Source organism: Brachionichthys hirsutus, chromosome 1, assembly GCF_040956055.1.
Source record: "Brachionichthys hirsutus isolate HB-005 chromosome 1, CSIRO-AGI_Bhir_v1, whole genome shotgun sequence".
Lineage (NCBI taxonomy): Eukaryota > Metazoa > Chordata > Actinopteri > Lophiiformes > Brachionichthyidae > Brachionichthys > Brachionichthys hirsutus.
In genome coordinates, this window is record NC_090897.1 from 11098398 (window position 1) to 11119033 (window position 20636).

General features: G+C 44.4%; 3 protein-coding genes across 4 annotated transcripts; all 3 read left to right on the forward strand.

Annotated features, from left to right (window-relative positions):
* The first annotated feature begins 5860 nt into the window (after positions 1–5860).
* Positions 5861–8831, forward strand: nudt21 (nudix hydrolase 21). The gene is made up of 7 exons (XM_068755162.1): positions 5861–6073; positions 6694–6894; positions 6969–7032; positions 7111–7200; positions 7732–7807; positions 7947–8061; positions 8810–8831. Exons 1-7 carry the CDS (start codon positions 5952–5954, stop codon positions 8829–8831), a joined length of 690 nt encoding a protein of 229 aa, XP_068611263.1. The 5' UTR covers positions 5861–5951.
* A 694-nt stretch (positions 8832–9525) lies between these two features.
* ogfod1 (2-oxoglutarate and iron-dependent oxygenase domain containing 1) lies at positions 9526–13598 on the forward strand. 2 transcript variants are annotated; one of them, XM_068754039.1, is made up of 13 exons: positions 9526–9788; positions 9886–10031; positions 10110–10156; positions 11216–11316; positions 11410–11526; positions 11599–11690; positions 11773–11901; positions 12248–12361; positions 12437–12516; positions 12650–12909; positions 13013–13141; positions 13254–13312; positions 13421–13598. In XM_068754039.1, exons 1-13 carry the CDS (start codon positions 9626–9628, stop codon positions 13580–13582), a joined length of 1599 nt encoding a protein of 532 aa, XP_068610140.1. In that variant the 5' UTR covers positions 9526–9625; the 3' UTR covers positions 13583–13598. The 2 variants fall into 2 exon arrangements, with proteins under 2 accessions (XP_068610140.1, XP_068610071.1); XM_068753970.1 differs by having other exon boundaries at positions 9886–10156.
* Positions 13599–14324: 726 nt separating this feature from the next.
* On the forward strand, positions 14325–19164 carry tradd (tnfrsf1a-associated via death domain). The gene is made up of 5 exons (XM_068740814.1): positions 14325–14369; positions 17132–17288; positions 17372–17652; positions 17812–17959; positions 18527–19164. Exons 2-5 carry the CDS (start codon positions 17135–17137, stop codon positions 18823–18825), a joined length of 882 nt encoding a protein of 293 aa, XP_068596915.1. The 5' UTR covers positions 14325–14369; positions 17132–17134; the 3' UTR covers positions 18826–19164.
* Positions 19165–20636: the final 1472 nt, after the last annotated feature.

Here is a 20636-nt window from a genome sequence, read left to right on the forward strand (position 1 = left end):
AGTCACAAATTCTCCTGCAATGCATGTTTTTGGTGGTGGGAGGAAGTCAGGGAATCCAGAGGGAACCCACACAGACACAAGGATTTTTTTTTTATACAAGTCTATTACATCATATTATTCCATGTGGAAAAACAAGTTATTCTTTGTTTGTTATACTGTCTTTAGAGTTAAATATCCCTGAAATAATAAATACTCTTAGAAAAATAACTGAAAGAAATGTTATCCATTATGAAACAAACTAACTTGTTGTTTGTATTAAGTGATCAATGTCTGATAATAAAGTGTTTTCTAATCCAGTGTAAAGTGCACATTTCTATTTACAAAGGAATACTGTACTCCATTTTGTTATTTATACCATTCTGAGGTACTATGTTTAAATCGAGGTGCTGCAGGGAAGATGAAAATTGATCAATTAGAACACTGTCCAGCAGCTAAATATACCGTAAGTGTTCCAATCCAGGAATAGATTTGTACGCTTGCACTCAAGTTGATTTATAGCTCACTATAAATAAGATAATTAGAAACTGGTGCTCACTTTTTGTCAACAGCATTACACTGTATACAACAACATATTCACTGCATATAAAATAAATAATTAATTTATTACGTAACAGCAGAACATATTTGTTCATTTCCGCTATTTTCCTTGCGCTACTTTCATCCAGATGCAACGTGAGAGCGTGCGGTCACTTTATGACTCCTCCCCTCTGCCGCTCGCTCTTTTATCTTCTCCTCACTCACGCGCATCCTCGCAGAGGGGCGGGGTCAGAGAAAGGCGAGGTCCTGTCAGTCTAGCCTAGCGGCCGGCTTGGCCCCGCCCTCGCCAGCAGAGGCATTACAGAGACTGCTGCTCGCTCGAGCTCTTAGCAACGGCGCCTCAGCAACAGAGCTCCACAGCAACAGCGTGCCGTGTCTCCCCCCCCCCCCCCCAATGGAGCTGCCATTGGGCGGACCAGCGCTCAGGCACTACACCCAGAGCAGACCGAGACCCCACCGCCAAAAACTGAACTACCGTCCCACCAGGCCGCAGGTACTGTCAAGGGAGGGGGGGTTTTGGGTTTATTGTGTAAAAATGGAGTGTGAAGGGAAGGCGGTGTGTTTGTCAGAAGAGAAAATGGAAGGAGTGAGTGAGGAGAGATTTCATAGGGTACAGAGGGGCGAGGCAGGGGGAAGGGAAGGGAAGGACGGAGGGGGAGTGCTGCGAAAAGATGCAGAGTCCCTGCTTGAATAGGGCAGTCCTTTTGTACTGGTTACTGCTGCTGGAGGAAACCACACTTGGAATTTGCCTGAATGTCTTCTTGTGATCTCTCTGGGGGGGGGGGGGGGGGCGTTGATATTTGCTTCAGAAGATTGATTGATCGAGTCTGTGATCATGTTCTCACGAAGCTGCTCGGCAGTAGAACTGGAGTCGCTCCCTCGAAACCAGTGAGATGAGATTCAAGCCATTCCCTCGACAAAACGTCACGCAGCGTTGACCGGTGCTGATTCTCGGGTCTGCCGTCGACGTCCGTGGCTTCCGTCGCTAACTTGTAGGCACAGATGTTCATTTGATCAGAGTCATTTACCACTGTATAGCTGCCTTATCATTATTATACTACAGAAATGTGCTTTCATTCTGCATGTAAAACACAGTGACACCCCCCCCCCCCACGCCCCCCCCCCCCCCCAATCCTTCCCATTTTGCACGTTACTGAGCAACTGATTCTCAGGAGGCTGGATTGACTAGATGAGAGATTCAAACCAAAATAGAGAATAGAGGCAGAAGTAACACGAGTGCCAGAATGTGTGGGTTTTTCCCAGAGACGAGTCTTATATAATGGAAAGTTTTCTATAATTCAGATTTATATTGATCGCCAGTTTGTGTTAGCATTGATGTAAAATGTGTTTTCTCTGTGTGTGTGTGTGTGTGTGTGTGTGTGTGTGTGTGTGCTAATTAGGAGACGATAATCGAGAGTGAAAATGAAGTCCTTGAGGCAATGGGGCGAGTGGATGAAGGAGTTGAAGAGTTTTTTACTAAAAGAGTACTTCCCACGGTTGCACCGTGAGTATCACCAGCTGTCATGAGTCCATATACTGTCCTTTGATCTTCTAACAATGCCGTTTTAAGTGAGCTTATGCTGCAGAACCGAACGCACACAGTATTTATTTTGCCATTCGATCCCCAAATCTAGGAATACGCAGGACGAGGAATCGATCACAGTTCACGAAGTTGCTCCGGCCAGCTCTGTCCCTTGTCCGCCCCAGACGAAAACACTCAGGAGGAAGCTTGGGGATTTCTTCACGCTCAAGAAGAGACGGGGCCTAAAATCAGAAGCAAGCCAGGAGGGGCGTCCCAAAAAGGCCTCCATCGCTGATTTCATCCGCCCGCTCAGAGAGGTTGGCAGAGCCGACAAAGAGAAAGACAAGGACCGAGTGAAGGAGCACGAGAAGGAACATGAAAGGGAGAAAGCGAGGGAGCTTCCCAGCGCCGCTGATCGGGAGGCGCTTGTCTCTGGCGCTCCAGCGCTGAGGGGTGAAGCGGCGCCCCCCCGTAGGGCACTCAGGGAGGGGAAGTCCCAGTCTCTGATTTTGCTGTCTGGCTCATCAGCAGCAGGAACTACGAATGCCAGAAACGCTGCAAAGGCGAGTGCCAGTGGACGCCGGGCGGTACAGACGTTGAAGTCAGTTGCCGCGGTTACTTGTGAAGCGCTCATGCTACTCTGCTGTGCTGATTTCAGAAGCAGCTCGAAGGACAGCACAGCTTTGAACAGAAACTCCATCTCATGCTTCAGCGCATCGGAGTTTCCAAAGCTCCGCCAGGAGAGGCACAGGTGGCACAATCAGCAATTTGTACTTTTGTTCGCTGTGCAATATATAATTATATATTCATTTTTAATATGTATATTCTTCCTTTTTTTTGCTGTAGACTATATATATTCTTTTCTGTTAGCTTTGTTTTTACCCTTTTAGGGAGACGAGAGACACACAGTTTCCGTTCTCTGTTTGTGTTTGCGTGTCGTTGAACAGACTTTGACTTTGATTTCGATATGCAATTTTGTATAAATCTTTAAAATGGCTGAATGCTTGTTTTATTTTGCAGAATCAGGAGGGCGAGATGAAAAAAGCTGAATCCGAAGGTACACCCTCCGATCTATTTGATGTGTAGTTTAGAGTTTTCTTTCTTACATGAGTCTTTATTACTTAGTAGACGTTGTGGGATTTGTAATGGGAAAGACTCTTTGACGTGAATCAGTTTTCGGCTGATACAATTTAATATCTTATGAGTTGATGAGACTCTCCTTCATCCTCTCGTCTCAGGTACCATCATTGATAATAAACCTGAGGCACCACCGACTTTTGCAAAAACACGAACAATGTCTGCGTCTTCAGGTAAAACTCGCACACAATCCGGATCCAATCGCTCAGGTTTGTGGCATTGCACGTTTTACACTTTGCACATTTGTCTTTGCTTCTTTTAGATACCAGGCAACAAATCCGTGCGAGTGTGTCAGCGCACGAGTCAGCAGGGAAACCCGCTTTGCTTCCGAAGCCAGTTCTCAAGCCAGCTCCGCCCCCGACGACGTCTGGTCGCAACACACCTGAGAACGAGCTAACGGAAATACAGGAAGCAGAGACCAACACCCCCCCTGAACAGAGCCCGAGTCCAACCGATTTCTCAACGTCCCCTTCAAGCGCCGGACTGGCCTCCGACGCAGCAACATGCGCTGCCTTTGTTAACTCTACTGCTGCAGCTGCAGCCACAGACGCCACAGAGCTCAACAACAAGCCCTCTGGCCCTGAATCTAAAGCTGCTACGACTGAAGCGCCGACCGCTAGCTCCCCAGCAACCGCTACGAGCCCAGCTACGCCCGCCACTGTCTCACTTAGCGCCACTGCCTCCGAGTCCATTGCTCCAACTCTGTCCGTCCCTGCACCAGCAGCTCTGCCTTCCGTTACCGCTTCAGAAGCTGCTTCTATTCCCATCAACGAAAGCCCAATTTTCACTTCAATAAACCTGCCGACTAAATCCTCTGTTCCAGCGCTCAGCGGCGTCGTCTCCGTTGACGCTGGCGGCGACGCTTCGGCTTCTGTTGTCACCACAGATTTGTTTTCCTCCACCGGCGCTACCGGTCCCGTCCCTGACTCCGGTGAGGATGTCACTGCTCTCGCTGTGACTTTAGTTTCATCAGTAATCGAAGCAGCGTCTCCTTCCCCCGACTCCATGGGTGTTATCTCGCCCCCCTCCTCCTCCCTGGTCTCCTCAGCCCCGCTCCCCACCAGTTCCACCGCTGCAAGCCCAGCATCCACCAACGTGGACTCCGTCTCTGCTCCTACCGTTGCTCACACAGCCACCCCCAGCTCTGCTGGTGTCTCTCCTCCCCCCACTTCTTCCAGTGAAACCAACCCGACGGACACCACCACAACCGCCACCAGTTTAAACCGTGCAGACACCGCTTCCACCGCCAGCTCAGCGACTGACGCCGCCATTAGCTCCCCGCTCCAGACTGATTCAGACCCACCTGACCCTGATAGCATCGGTACTGCTATCTCTAGCCTTCCCACTACTGTTAGCTCAAGTGCTCCTTCTGACCGTGTTAGCGGGCCAGCACCATCCTCGCAGGTTCCTCCTGAAGAAAGACCCTGTTTGGAGCCAGCGGAGAAGAGCACAGGTACATTTTAAACTTGTTTGCGATGATGAAGTTTATGCTTGCATGGATGCACATATTTTGCGATTATCACGACTTTCCTTTCTCAACAGCAGGCGAGGAGTTTGAGGTGATCGACGCGGCCAAAGACATGGAAACGGATGAGAGCAAGAGAGTTGGCAACGTCGGAATTGAGCGCGAGAATGAAAAAGATGTATCGGCTTCTGGCGAAAGTGCCGAGATTCTGAAAGAAGTGCCGGAGGAAAGCGTGAAAGAAGGAGTGAAAATAGAATTTGGAATGGCTGAGGCTACATCAGAGAAAGATGGTGAGCTGTCTAGCAACAAGGGCATAATAGAAGGTGATAAACAAGAAGAAACCGAGTCAGTGCATGAGGAGTAACTGGAGGTATAAACAAATGACAAAATACGGGACCAACTACTGTGACGGTGCAGGAGAGGCCACAGTAAAGGGTGAAGGGGGGCGTGGGACGGGACCACCATGTTACAGCAGCACACCTCACAGGATGTGCCACTGGACCAAAGAACTGAGCCCCTTGTGATGTCATCAACAAATCCAGCAATGTCTTTGTCCTTTTTTTTAATTATGTTTGAACTTTTGCATTGCACGTATGATTATGTACCATAAGACAACTACTGTGGTAAACCACGCCATGTTTACAATAGATGGATAAGAGACATAGTTATGACTATTAAATGGAATATTGAACAGACCGAGTCATTTCTTCTGTTGTCTTTCAAACGAAACGCTCAAATCAGTCTAATTTAGATTTGCAATGCATTCTGTTGCATTTACGACCAAACTTGCATAGATTTGTCTGTGTTTAAGGGATAAAATTGACTGAAAATGTCTACTGAAAACCAGAGTGGAATAAATCACAACGCACACCCTTCAGATCCTGACTGAGACCCCCCCCCCCTCTCAATACAATGAAATCATGCCGGCAAACCTTTTGTGGCTTTTTTTAAAAATAAAATCTTTTTTTTTTTTTAATACTACATTTACATTTAAATGACATACATTCATTGTTCTGTGATTTGTTAAATTGAAGGCAAAAACTCATGTTATCGTACAAAACCTTTGACTGTTCACCCTCCAGGCCACCAGGGGCCGCTGGCGGCGATTAACGCACAGAAAAGCCACGACTTTAACCTGGAAGACGACGAGCGCTGAGCGGCGCCTCGAGAGACATTGTTGTTGATTTCCTGCAAGAAACTTCAGCTAAAATAGCCCGACGGAGCTTTGAAGCTACCTTTCCGAACGAGATAAGCCACATTTCCAGGAGGATTCGGTCCCGTCCTTCAGAGATGTCTATCGTACCTCCCAGCCGCTCGACCACCGGCTGGCCGCGCGGCACTGGCGGTCAGTTCGGCAACAAATACATCAGCGGGCCCGCTAAGCCGCTCTCGCTGGAGAGGACCATCAACCTGTGAGTGCACGTCGGATGAGAAAACACGCAGCTGGTATTAGTACATAAAAGTGTTCGTTAGTTAGGGAGAACCCACGACTGAGTGAGAGCTAGCATTCGCTCGCTTAGTTCTGTGTGTTTTTTCATGCTAATGGCTAGCTCCGCGCCGAAGCGTCATAGGATATCTTCCTTTATGGCTGCTGTTGGGCAACAAAAGCACTTTCACTATGTCAACCTGGATTTGGAGTTGTGTTGTAGTTTTTAAAATTAAAATACTGTACACGCATGCGTAAATATTCAACACATTTACTGTAAATATAAATAATGTTTGTATTAGTGAGTGAGAATAGTAATAGTGAGAAATGTGATCGCAGGTTCTCAAATCCCTATTTTTTTAATTGTTTATTTTTACAATCTAAAATTCAAAAATTACTTAATTGCGGCTTCTAGACTTTAGTTCAGACGTAAGATGCAAGTTGAAGGCATTAATTTGTTTTTCTGGGAAATTGAGATAAGAACATTCACGATATCAGCAATGACAGCAAGTTCCTTCTGTGGACTTAAATTAGGGTTGGATTATAATAATAATCATTATTATACTACATGCTTAATGACTATTTATGTGTGTATTTGTACCTCAGATACCCTCTCACCAACTACACCTTTGGCACCAAGGAGCCTCTGTACGAGAAGGACAGTTCAGTCGCCGCCCGATTCCAGAGGATGCGGGAGGAGTTTGATAAAATGGGAATGCGGAGGACAGTGGAGGGCGTTCTTATCGTTCATGAGCACAGGCTACCCCACGTGTTGCTCCTACAGCTGGGCACCACGTTCTTCAAACTGTGAGTCGTTATTGTGAAGTATTGTTCAGCACAAGGAAGCGATAGATGTCTGACTGTTGTCTCCTCTCCCACAGACCCGGGGGGGAGCTGAGCCCAGGTGAAGATGAGGTGGAGGGTCTGAAACGCCTGATGACTGAGGCACGGCGCACTTTAAGCTTCTCGTTGCTCTCGCGGTTGCAGAGACTCTCCGTGAACTAACATTTCTTTGGGTATTAGATTCTTGGGCGACAGGATGGCGTGAAGCAGGACTGGGTGATTGACGACTGTATCGGCAACTGGTGGCGCCCCAACTTTGAGCCTCCACAGGTTAGTGAGGGATCCTCCTCCGGATGATTTACATCATCCAGATTATATTTTGAATAAGAAAATCAGTGTAGCATTAAAATGTGTGTTTCTGTGTTTTTAGCAGCCAGTTGTTTTAAATATGTGAACAAACGTATGGATCAATATCTCTCTAAAATACATTTTATTATTTTAAAATAAATTGCTGTAGGATTATGAGACATTTCTTTGCTACTATAAAATGTTGGTATTTCTCTTTTAAAATCTCGACTGATGTGCAAGGATCCTGTCAAATGACTGGTTAGAGGAAGCTGTTTTTACTTTTGTTTGATTCATAACTATTATGGATTTGATGGAAGCATATTGATGATCTATCCCAATAGGTGCTTTTTGAGACGCAATATTGACTTAAAACCATAACGGTATATTTTTCAGTAGAAATCTCTGCCAACAAAGCAGTTACTGAGTGCAGCAGACGGCTGAACTCTTTAGTCGGTCGTGATGTGGCTCCTGTCTGTCGATGTGAACTGATCCCAAGACCTCCTGTCTTTGCAGTATCCCTATATTCCAGCTCACATAACCAAACCCAAAGAGCACAAGAAACTATTCCTGGTGCAGTTGCAGGAAAAAGGTCAGTATGTTATTGATGTGTATCTTGTGAATTATATTTTAGCGAGTAAAAAATAAAAGCTAGACAGAGGTATAAATGGAAGAGAGTCGTGAAAAGGTGCGATTGAGACCCGTTCCATCAGTGATTCGTTTTTCTGCAGCGCTCTTTGCCGTCCCCAAGAACTATAAACTGGTGGCAGCACCTCTGTTTGAACTATACGACAACGCTCCTGGATACGGACCAATCATTTCCAGTCTACCACAGCTATTGAGCAGGTACCGTTCATGTCTTGTGTAAATGCTGTGAATTCGACCGGAACCCCAAAAACATGAACATCACTGCGTGGATTTGACGACCGCTGAAGTATTTTTTTTTTTTAAGCTTTGATTTTAATAAAAAATCTTCTCTGTCATTTTTACTCTACTAATGGTGTTTTGCCCCCCTGATACATCAGTCACGCATTCAGTCGAGCAGAATTCTTTTTTTTGTGTGTGTCTAAAAGAAACAAATATCAGATGGGTGAATGATCTGACACCACTGGATCAAACCCTCAGAAATTAAGAGTCCTGCGGAGTTTCCCTGTGAAGAAACAAAGATTTACAAATGTTTGCATTCACTGTTACCGAAATTCCCGTTGTTTATCATTCACGTGAAATAAATGCTTTGTCTATATTTCCTGCCTGATGACCTTTACAAAACTTTGTTGGAGTTCTTACTTGATATTTTATTCCCTCACTAGAAGGGGCCTTTGGAGTTTCTGTCTGCAGAGTTTTCCTTGTTAAATTTGTTTTTATTTATTCAGACAGCTATGCTCGAGGTTAGAGTCTGTCTACAGCAGCACAGAGATGTTTGGGTGGTGGGGGAACATTTGTCCCACCATTATTTCCTGGTTGCATTCTTGGGGGTCACCTGTAAATTAGACTGGCAGGACTGTAGTGTAAATTTTCATGCAAAAAAAAGCATAAAACAATTACATTTAACAAAGAGGGGTTAAGATTTTTTTTTTTTAATTGTATTTTTTAGGTTCAACTTCATTTATAATTAAATGGACTGAACAGAGGTACATCTGGTTTTCTGTCGGACTGAAGATGAGAGACAATGTGGTGGAAAAAAATGTCTTATTTTTGACTCATCTTTCGCGAAAGAAAAGATTGTAATGTCGGGCATATTGACATTTTCACAGGAGTGTTGATACTGTTAGAAGAAATTGAATTAATCATGTTTTGTTTTTTTGTTTTATATTGAGAAAATGTTCTTTATTTGTAGTATCCATGCCTCTGTTCCAGTGTGTGAAAGAAACTGGTTTTTATGTCCACAGAGAAGGCCTACGTTTGATACTACATAATTTACTTTCCTGTTGTTTTAACATGTATTGATGCTTCATTTTTTTTTTAAATAAATCTTTCTGGTTTTATAAAACTCAGAGTATGCGAGTGGCTACCTGGTACTATTTTACAAAGCCTTTTAAGGCATGCAGACAAAACCATCAGAATTATTTCTGATGACAATCAAATTGTGTTTTCATTGTGCGGAGCCGCTGGTATTTGCAAGCTGAGCTCTTGCTAACGTCATCAAATGTCCATGCGGAGGCATGAAGTTGGCTTTGATTACATTTATACACACTAACATTTACATTTCAAATTAATTTCCGAGATATCATTGTCCCCCATGCTGCCTGACAGCCCGTACGGAGGGCTAAATGACACACTAATACGTCATCCACCCGCGCCGGACGAGCCATTTCACAGCAGCAGCTATCGTTGCTGCTGTTTATGACATGGCGCTCTTCGTGGGGTACGTGCTATTGCTAAGCTAGCGTCGCCGTGGGCGTCTTGCGGCATGGCCCCGAAGCGACAGCGAGCTGCCGGCGACAAGAGAGCGAAGAGCCGGAAGAAGCAGCAGCTTCACGAAGAGGCGGCGCAGCTCGGCCCGGCCGTGGGAGACGAGCGGGCGAAGGCGGCCGTGAAGGAGGCGTGGAGCCGGGGGACTCCGTACAGCCACGGTCAGTGGCGAGTCGTGTCCGGGGAGTTTACAAACGTTGTGTTTGTTCCGTGGAGGCAGCAGAGGGTGATTCTGATGACCTTTGTCCTCGTTTCTAGGAGGTCTGGAGTTGGACTTCCGCCCTTTCCCTCACTGCGTCATCAGGAACTTCCTCCGCAGCGAGGCCTTCCTCCAGGGCCTGCGGAGAGAACTGTTGGAGCTCAACTTCCACAACAAGTCAAACGATCTGTACAAATTCCAGCAGGTCGCTGATCAAACGGATGTTTTTACCGATTCTTTGTTGTTGTTGTTGTTTACTTGGCTTTGTTGTTGCTCCATGCAGTCAGATGACTTGAGGAAGAGAACTGAGCCGCATATCTCGGGACTGAGGTAAAGGAACAGCAAAATTATTGGAATTATAATTATATAGAAACATTTTGATTTTCATTTGCTCTTATAACGGTTACAATAAAATCGCTTATGCTTTCTCTATGTTCACAAATAAGACAATTGATTGCCTTATTTCCTTTGTTTGGTTCTTGTTGGGATTATTTCAAGGTATCTTTAATAGTAACACAGTTGAAACGCTTTTTTAAAGATTCTGAAGATTGTTTCAGTCAAACACTTTCCCAATCCTGAAATAAATACAATTCACTCGCTGCTGATCTCAGGTTTTGAATTATTGATTAGATGCTGAAACCTGAATGTCTAATCTGTATAGATTAGTCCTTTAGATTAAACTAAATTGTTCAAACGGTTGGTATTTCTCAGTTTATTATCAGCACCACCAGGTGGCGACAGATTTCATATCCTCAATATTACAGCAACCTTTCCCACCCACTCCTTAATTTAGTCTTGCTGGCTCTTAAAAGGTAATATCATTATGATTTGGCATGTTATGACAATTAAAAAGACCAAACAGAATTGATTTTCGTGCGATGAATCACCCGAGATGCTGCGCTGATGATCTTAAAAGCGGCAGAGCTGCCGAGATGTTCAGTGTCTGACCCACGTCCAACGCAAATGAAAATGTATAACTCAAGCCCAGCGTGTCCAGTCCCAATCCGAGACCAGACCTTAATTACTCAGATTGAAAAATAATCTGCAAACCTCTCCCTCACGACAAAATAATTAACTACAAAAGAGCTTACAGGGGCTGAACATCTTAACTTCATTTAAATATGTAGATACGCAGTTATTATAGGATGTACAATACCTCCTGAGTAAACACTGCCTTTGAAAAAGCAGAATGAATACAGTGATTAGATGCACAATAACAGCCTCCTCTTGTGATCATCTATTATTTACGTTGCAACAAAATGTCACAGTAGGTCTGAGCGGTTGGAATAATCCGTCTGTGTGGCGCGGCCTTTGCAGGGTTGAAGGCTGGGCTTTACTCTCAGTGTAAACGAGACGCACCGAATTCAATCTAAGTCCGTCTCTTCTCAGGACCGTCCTGTTCGGCCGGTTCCGCTCCTGGCTCGGGGACGTGTTGGGGGTTGAGCTGGAGACAACGGTGGACATTTCCTGCGCGAGATACGGATACACCGGTGAGCCCTGGAGAGATCTTCAGCCTCCTTTAGCTTTTCAGTGACTCGTTCGCCCATTCGCTTTCTCCCTCTGCGATCTCGTCTTTGTTCCAGACGTGCTTCTGTGTCACGACGATGCATTGGAGGGGCGACGCGTCGCTTTCATCCTGTATCTCGTGCCTCCGTGGCAGAGCAGCGATGGGGGGGCCCTCGATCTTTACTCAACAGATGGTAGGCGTCCTTTCTGTTTGCCTGTTGGGTTATTTCAGAGGGTGTTTTGTAACTTTCCACCTTTCTCATCAGGTAATTTCCAGCCGCAGAGTATCGTGAAGTCGCTCGTGCCGTCTTTGAACACGCTCATCCTTTTTGAAGTTTCTCCCGTCTCCTTCCACCAGGTAAGACTCGCTGCATCTTGCTTTTTCAACGGCCGATGTAGCTTTGATTGCAGATTCCGTAACGTTCGCCGCGTCTATCGAGGTATCGGAGGTTTTGACAAAGGACAAGTTCCGCCTGTCTCTGAGCGGCTGGTTTCACGGACCGTCGTTGGAACGTCCTCCTCGCCACACAGAGGCCCCCGTCCCTCGGAACCCACACCTACCAAGAGACGTAAGTAACCCGGTTTCATTAGGGTGGGTTTATAGGAAGTGAAATTGAAAAATCGTGGGAAGATATTTCCTTGATTTGCTTTCAAGGGAATCCGATGAAAAGATAGGACGTCGTTATCCGTCTGTTTCACAGCAGCAAAGTAAACTCAGCTTAGCGTGAGACGGACAGCCTATAAACGCCTCTGAGTATAAAGACTCGGCTCTACATGAAGCATCAAAGACCCAAAGGAAAACAAAATATGGACAAATTTCACCTACAATATGTTTGTTGCTTTTTTTAAGCTAATCATCTCTAAATGAATCTAAAATAGACGGACGTGAGGATAGTCTAAATCTTAACCTGGCAGGAAACGGTGCTGCTGGAGTGGATCAGTCCCGTCTACCTGGACGTCAGCTACCAAGAGCAGATCCAGGAGGAGTTTGAGGACAGTTCAGAAATCCAGCTGGCAGGTTTCCTCAAGGTAATGGCTTGCTACGTATTTCAGCCTGTCCTCTATCTCGACTCCCCTTTTCCCTGATCATGTGTCCGTCCTCAGGAGGAGAAGTTTAGGGAGGTTAGAGAAGCGCTGCGACTCGCCCAGATTCAGTGGACGAAGAGGGGGCCGCCCAATAAGAGGTAGGAAATACTGATAGGTCATGTGATCGTCCACGTTCATTTCCTTGTTTGTCCACACAAGATATCTTTGGGTTTTGCACAGGGGCTGGTTTTTTTTTTTTTGTGCTGAAACATACACTCGTGCCCTTTTTAGATGCTATGAAGTGGCTTCTTTGGATACCCTGCCGCAGTGTGTGAGTGCATGCTGGGAGCTGCTCCATTCAGAGGCGTTCTTCCTGCTTCTCTCCAACTTCACCGGCCTTCGATTGCACTTCCTGTGTCCTGCTGATGATGACGACGACGACGATGATGATGATTGTGCGGATAAGACAAAGACAGAAGATGACACACGAGACGGAGAAGCCTCGGGCTCTACGGCTGAGTCACAATCAGCACACGCAAGCAGCTCCAAAGGTGTGTGCGTGTGTGTGTGTGTGTGTGTGTGTGTGTGTGTGTCGGTTTCATCAGTCTGCACTTCTCCGAGTGTCTCTTTTTTCATCACCTCTTTGTTTTCCAGCGCTGAGCACACCTGTGTGCTCTGGTGAGCTGCGTCGATGGTCCCATGGCGACTACACGCTCCTGCATGATGCCGAAGCTGCACGGGCTGAATACGCTCTGGATCTTGTTTTACCGTTCTGTGATACAGGTGAGTGCAAACACACACACACACACACACACACATGCACATGCACATGCACGTGCACACTGCGAGAAGTGGCAATCGATACGGCGACTGTTTCCCCATTTATCGTTCATAGAATGGCAGTCGCAGTTTGGAGGCTTCACCTGTTATGTGGCTAATGAAGAGGACGAAGAAGTGAGTGTCGGATTACCGTATGAAGCGGATGGAGGATAAACATGTTGTGATACGTGTGTACTTCACACATCAGTGACTGCCATTGCTCTGGTTTCCTCCTCATCGCAGCTTCTCACAGTGTATCCGGAGGACAATTCCCTCGCCCTCGTCTACAGAGACAAGGAAACCCTCAAATTTGTCAAACATGTCAACCACAGAAGCTCCTCTGATTCATCCAGCACTTCTCCCAGCAGAGCATTGTATAACTTCTCCTTCGTGTACTATGAATAAATATATATTCTCTATACTTGTGTGTGTGTGTGTGTGGACTCACCTACATTGCAAAAAGGAAAAACAAGTTCCACGTCAGCCAACTGCTAATGTCTGTCGTGCTACGGAGCACAGTTTCGGATTCTCGCGATCAAAGAAGTTACCGTACTGAATAATCGTGTTTTTATATTCTAATCAAAGTAATCAAAATTTCCAACAACTTGCAAAATTAGTCATTAATTCTCTGGTCTGGCTGCTGTTGTAGGATTAGAGCACAAATAGAGACGATATAAACACACACACACTGGCAGATACTGTATACCGGAGACTATATTATTAAAATAGAGTTCACTGCTGTGTATGACTGATGAAAAAGTCCTCATTTGTGACGTCATTCCGTCGTCATAGATTACAGTCCCACTGGTAAAGTCACCGGACGAATCCGTGTTTTGCCCTAGACCAGTTCCTTAATGTTATATTTAGCCATTTGCGGTTTTATTCTTAACTTTAATGATTTTTTTATTGGAAGGAATCGTGACGGGAACATTTTAGTTTCATTTATTTCAAAGATATATACTTACTGTAATTCTTTAAACTTTTTTTTTTTTGGACGCTCGTAAAAAAAAAAAAAAAAAAACCTCTTCCTTCCGGTCATGTTATTTACCGCAGAAGACGCATTCACTTCGACCAATCAGAACCTTTTTTCGTTTTCTGATCAGCCAATGGGGAGGCCAGAACTTTCTGACTAGTTCAGTGGGCGTGACCCGACAACAGGAAGCGTCAACGAAGCATACAACAAAGTTTAAAGGTAAGTTTTGTACCGATTTTAATTTGAAACTACTTTACGGTTAATCGGTAGACTTCGAACTAAGGCACGATGGGGGCGGTGGCGTTGAGTTGTCCGGTAAATATTTCAGCTATCAACCCCAGGCCGAGCTTTACGGCAGTGTGAACGCTTTACTGTACGCGCGTTACTAACACGCTAGTCTGTGAAACGATCAATAGTAGCTTCAGTTGGTTGAACCAAAGCGTAAAACCAGTGTAAGGTTGAGCTGAAGAGATCATTCACACCAGGAAACGGGCTTCTTCAAGCGCGCGAACCTAAAATGTCTTCATCTCACTTTACAACAATAGTTCGCTCATGAATGGTTTATTTATTTCCATTCATCTTTACATGTTTTATATCTACACATATTTAGAGAAGGAGTGTGTTAAAAATGACACCATTTGCCTGTTTAGTTTATTTTTCTGTACACTTTTACTGTTTACCCTACAAGTGCAAATTAATTTTAACATTTTAAATCTTATTTCCCTAATTGTTCCTTGAATTGATGCTGGCTGATGATTCTGATTCCCACTAGTTTGACACATTTGAACCGATAGGAAAATAATATACCATATGATATACTGCAATACAACATGTGATACTGTATATAGACAATATTTATATGTATGTATATATCATATAATATACAGCAATACCTTGGCATACGAGTATAATTGGTTTCAGGACTGAGCTCATAACTCAAATCACTCAATTTTTTCCGTATAAAATAACTGAATTAAAAAGAAATCTGTTCTGGCCGTCAATAACCCCCCAAATCAATGCTAATAACAGACACACACACACACACACACACAGAGAGAGATCTAATCAATTATATACAGTATTATTGTAATATAAAATGTGGCTTTATTATGAGATTAACTTTGAGATAGACGTAGCGTTAATGGCGGGGAGCAGTGCGAGGAGGAGTGAGGGGAGACACTTTATTCCCTAATTGTACCTTTACACGAACACGTACATAAACTTAGACATTATAGTTCTGCCTTTGGAAGGCTTTGTGTTCTTGGTAGCATCTTTCTGTTTGAGGATTGAACATACTCGGTTTCTTGAACGTAATTCGTTCCGTAATATTGTTTGAAAACCGGAAATATATTTCCCATAAGAAATAATGTAAACTAGATTCATCCGTTCCTACGCACCAGATAAATGCCCATTTATATGCCTACATTTATATTAATATGTAACTATACGTTTATCTAAACAACAGATAAGGGTAAATAATATGAAAATCAAAAGCATAATAAAAGTTAATGTAAGAAAATTCTGTATTATTTACGTACCGTTTTGGCTGCGTGTCGGGAGGTGAAGGGACAGACGGAAGGGGGAAGAGTTATTCCTTTGAAAGGGAGCCCCCCCCCCCCCTGGGGGAACTGTCCTGGGTCTTTCCTTTTCTTTCTCAGCTTTCTTAAGAAATGTTGAGATCGCTGATTTATCCATAGCGGAACGCTCGTATGTCGAGGTATTACTGTATTTAAAACCTGTAAACAACTAAAGACGGCAACACAACAAAGCACAATTGCTCACATGTAACAGTGTATTCTTGTGTGAATCAAATATTTCATTATTGTTTTATCTAAATATCAGACGAGCCTATCCAGGGAATACTAAAGGTTGCCTCTTGGCAGCAAAGCTAAATGGCATATTTTAAGCTCATGATGATCACTTAATCCTCACACAGCTGGTGAACGACTCTCACAGTGTACTTCCAGAGTACCGGTAGGTAGGATAGCATATAATTACATACTGGATACATGCTCTAGAGAACCTAGTAGCCAAGCATGGAGACCGGCTAAAACCCAGCGCTGTGTTCCTGACAAATTGTTTCTATGAGCGTACTCTGTTTTTTTTTTTTTTTTACTGCAACATTTTTAAAAAAATTCTGAAAAGTGCAAACTAATTTAACAGATTCAAATCCAACGGATCAAACTGAACGAATATGTTCAATTCCCAACAGCACACGATGGCATGGCATTCAAAATGATACAAAGCCATGCTCCGTCATGTTTTATTTTGATATGTGAAATGACAAACCCCTCAAAGATCAACTGCGACTGAAAGCAAAAGCACATTTATTAGTCGCAAAGGAATTCAGTTGATGATATCCTCGTTCTCAGATGATTGCAGCGTTGTGTAGGCAATGGCTGACAAATACAAGTAAATGACTTTTTTGTCCCGGTGATTCACGGCTGATGTTGTGAGGAGGGAGAATCATGCACAAATAAAGGGGAGATAATTATTGAGCTTGTCCTGCACTTCAGACGAGCTAGAAATCACTCAGAGATCGATTTCTCTTCCAACACCGACGCGAAACTAAATAGTTTCCCCATGAAAGAGACTTTTTCAGAACGTTCTGCAAACATTCAGAACCCTTTTCAAATTTAGATTAAAGTCTGACTAACTCTCTTGATATTTTGATTGATTTAGATATTTTATTTTATTTTGATTTTGGACTGTGTATGTTTTTGATTTTCCACAATAACGGCAAAATTAAACTAGCGAGTTGAGGAAAGTTAAGAGATCGAGAATCTGCACCCGCATCCACCCCAAAATGTAATCAACTACCTGTAAGCAATATATAATGTATTTATCACCTCTGTTGACGACTCTTATAAGGGGCGTAGAGTTAAACGGATGCGATCACATGACCTACGCAGCCGTTCTGGAAGGAGCTCATGTCACCAATGGAAGCCGTGATCTGCATGTCTCTTTGTGTGTGTGTTCAGAGAATGGCAGATAAGGCTGTGGATTGTGGGCCGTGGACAGGATGTGCCGTCATGTTTCTGCAGTCTCTCTCCCCTGCTGTGAATCTTCTCTCGCTCTACAAAGACCAGGAGGAGGGAAAGTTCATCATCTTCAAAGTCATAAAGCTAACACTGATAGGTGAGCGCTCTACTTTCGTCTTGAATGCTAATTACGACCAAAGTCTTAACGCCCCCCCCCCCCCCCCCCCCCCCCCCGGTCAGATTCTGCAGGCCGTCTGGATGGTTATGAGATACTCAAGGTCCACGACGCCGATCCCTTCCTGGGGGTGGAGGTGAAGTTTGTGGACGTGGCGGCGTGCCAGCAGTTCCTCCAAAGCTACAGCTCCGGCGCCGTGCATCAGTCGCTCTCTCAGCACTCCGGCCGACTGCTTGCTCTCCCCCAAGAGCTCAGAGTGGAAACCCAGCTCAAGGCCAGCACGCACATCCTGGATCTCTGTCTGGACAAGCCGGAGCTCTGCCTACAACACATTCACCTGTCGCAGGTAAAGCCGGCGTCAGTCAGACCCAAAAAGCCAAATACCGTCTCCCGTTTTGGTCCTGGTTTCAAACCCTTTCCTTAATAACCAAAATGGTAAAAGTACAACATGGAGTACGTTTGTCTGGTTGAGCCAAAGCTAAAGTGAGTTTTCATTGTGCGTCAGCCGGAACGCCTCTGCGATGAGGAGATCGATCGCCTGGAGCAGCTGCTGGAGAACCAGGCCCTCCGTCCTGCTGTGCGCTCGACGACCGTCGCTCAGGAAGAGTCGCAAGTCCCCGGCAACTGCTTCAAGTTTCAGAGCAGAGTATTTGGTGAGCCCAGTTCTACTACCATTAGAAACTCTCTTGTATAAGTCGTTAAAATGTCGGTACTGCGAAGTTACAGTTGGATGCAAAAATCGTCAATCGCCATTGGGTATTCTTTTTTTTTTGTACTAGTTATATAGTATTTATTAGCCAAATCAAGAAGCACATTAAATGCTCCAATACAAGATATATGAGCAACTTTTTCAACAAATAGAAGACAGAATGTGATATTTATTCACAACTACGGTCTCACAACAATTTAGACTTTTCATGAAAAGCATGTTTTATACTTTATAGAGACTTTACAACCGGATGCGCTGAGCTCTTTAAGATGTTTTATTAGCCTTTAGTCTGTTTTTCCAGGAAAACGAATCTAACATTTGGGGTTGAATAATTTTACATTGAATCATCTTTCAAACCTCCGATTCTTGAGTTAATCTACCAGGATATTCATTCAGTTCCGTCTCAGCCGACTCTCTAATCCTTATTCTACGACATGCATTATGTTTATAAACTGCATCTCACCCCACACGAATGTCTCTGTCTTCCATCCTTCATCCTTCGGCCCATCAGAGGACCGAATGCTGACGCCGGCAGATGTTCAGAGCTTTTCTAACGGAGTGGGTCGTCAGTGGAAGAATGTCGGGAGGGCCCTGGGGAAGAGCTGCCGGGCTCTGAAGGGCCCGGCCGTAGACAACCTGGCCTACGAGTACGAGAGAGAAGGGCTGTACGAGCAAGCCTATCAGCTGCTCAGCCGCTTCATCCAGGCGGAGGGGAGACAGGCCAAACTGGGCCGACTGGTCAAAGCACTGGAAGACTGCAAACTCACCGGCCTGGCTGAGAATATTGTGGAGGCGCAGCAACGAGAGTAACGGCGTGCGTGGAGAACCGAGAGGACCGCTCCTGTCCGTCTGCCTATATGTGTCGTGTGTTTGTCCTCGATTGACGGTTGGAATCATGCGTGTGTGTGTGTGTGTGTGTGTGTGTGTGAGAGAGAATTGATTCATATCAGTGATTAGCATTATTGATTGTTATTTTCACACAGATGAAATCACGTCACTGTATAAAACGTGCTTGAGAGTTGCATTTAAGAAACTCCTCAAACTGTTTTCGTCATGATCCTGCTTCTTAAATCCGCCTGTTGCGTCTTTATGCTACACAGCTGAAGGTTATTGGGGGTGCCCCCCCCTCCCCCATACAAAATGGTTTCATACAAATTAAATGGTTGTAAAAAAAAAAAAAAAGTCTTCTTGCTTGTTTGATGCATTAGTGTAATTAAAATAGAAAGCATCATTTTGTCAAAATTCCCTCAGGTATAATTTGGTGTTAATCCTGCCTCCCTTCCATCACTGCCTGTCACGTGCACACGCATGCCGTGATTAAACTCTGCTGAGTGCTGATTCTGTGGCTGAAAGTGTGTCACGTTACGGCACTTCAGTGTAGAGACCTGTGTTTGTGGGTTTTATCTCAGCTTGGCTGTCAAAGAGGACATTTACTGATGGGCAGAGTCTCCTCAGGTTGATCTCCCTGGCTGGTTTTCATTCATGGTCCACTGTAAAAGCACCCCCCCCCCTTGAATTTGAATATGTTAAATTCGGTTGCACTTGACAGGATTTTCTGAAATGTTGCAGTAAAAAAAAAAAACCAGAGTCTGCTCATAGAAACAAAATTAGGGAGTTTATGACCTCCGTAACATTTCAGGGAAATGTTTGTTTTTCTCTTTCTCATTTACTTAAAATGGAGTTGGCAATGTATAAATATGGATGTTATACATATTCTATATTTAAGTATTTAATTCCTTGTAGTGTAAGATACATTGCTTCGAAACCAAATTTAGAAAGGTGATAACTGTGTGAAAAAACATGTCATTGCATAATTTTCTTTCTTTTAATTCCGAGTTTTGTTGGTGGCCGAGAGTTTAATGGTTTAATTTAGCACATCCTCTGTTTCCTGCTGATCACCTTCACAAGTGGAGAGTGATTAGTACGTGTATTCAAGTACTGTCCTTGAGTCTGTTTTGTATACTACTTCAAACTTAAATACATTTTAAATAAAAAAACATTAAGCAACAGATTGGAAAGAGTTCAAAATCTTTAATAAAGCCAATAATATAACAATAAATCACAGCCAGCGGAAAAACCAAAACCAAAATCAAAACCCAGTCACAGCAAAAAAACACAAATATAAACTCGACCGTGGAACATTCAATGAACAGGTGAAGGGTGAACAGGTGAGCAGCCATTTAAAGGGCAGCCAGATGATGAGGCGATGGATCGCAGGTGTGTCTGCTCCGCTCCGCCACGCCCACTGGCGCGAGGGAAGGACCAGGAACTCATAAACGAACCAAGAAACGAACAAACCCCGACATGAAAGGCATGTGGAGCATTAGCATGTAAGAAAAGCGGAATGTGTTTATGTCTTAGTTACAGTAACCAACGATGTAATTATCATTTAAGAGGTGTTATAAACACATACAAATACAGTAAGTATTTCCGGTTGTCGTTTTTAACAATATTTCAACGAATACCGCGAGAAAACAAGAAGCAAACAGCAAATCACGGGCCGTGATTAAAGCTCAGCCGCTCTGACGTCAGCGAGATTGCGTCTCGCGCGCCGAGCCCTCCTCCTCCTCCCCCCCCCCCTCTTCCTCTCGCGCCCCTCCCTGCTCGCCTTCGTGAAAAGC

Bases quoted from the DNA above. Each gene is read 5' to 3' on its own strand.
- ogfod1 (XM_068753970.1), top strand. From the start codon at position 9,626: ATGGCCCCGAAGCGACAGCGAGCTGCCGGCGACAAGAGAGCGAAGAGC. The intron at 11,902-12,247 runs GTAAGTAACCCG...TTAACCTGGCAG, and splicing joins ACCCACACCTACCAAGAGAC to GAAACGGTGCTGCTGGAGTG. The intron at 13,142-13,253 runs GTGAGTGCAAAC...TATCGTTCATAG, and splicing joins TTTACCGTTCTGTGATACAG to AATGGCAGTCGCAGTTTGGA.
- tradd (XM_068740814.1), top strand. From the start codon at position 17,135: ATGGCAGATAAGGCTGTGGATTGTGGGCCGTGGACAGGATGTGCCGTC. The intron at 17,653-17,811 runs GTAAAGCCGGCG...ATTGTGCGTCAG, and splicing joins AACACATTCACCTGTCGCAG to CCGGAACGCCTCTGCGATGA. The intron at 17,960-18,526 runs GTGAGCCCAGTT...TCGGCCCATCAG, and splicing joins GTTTCAGAGCAGAGTATTTG to AGGACCGAATGCTGACGCCG.
- nudt21 (XM_068755162.1), top strand. From the start codon at position 5,952: ATGTCTATCGTACCTCCCAGCCGCTCGACCACCGGCTGGCCGCGCGGC. The intron at 7,033-7,110 runs GCACGGCGCACT...TTTGGGTATTAG, and splicing joins TGAAACGCCTGATGACTGAG to ATTCTTGGGCGACAGGATGG. The intron at 7,808-7,946 runs GTCAGTATGTTA...GTTTTTCTGCAG, and splicing joins GGTGCAGTTGCAGGAAAAAG to CGCTCTTTGCCGTCCCCAAG.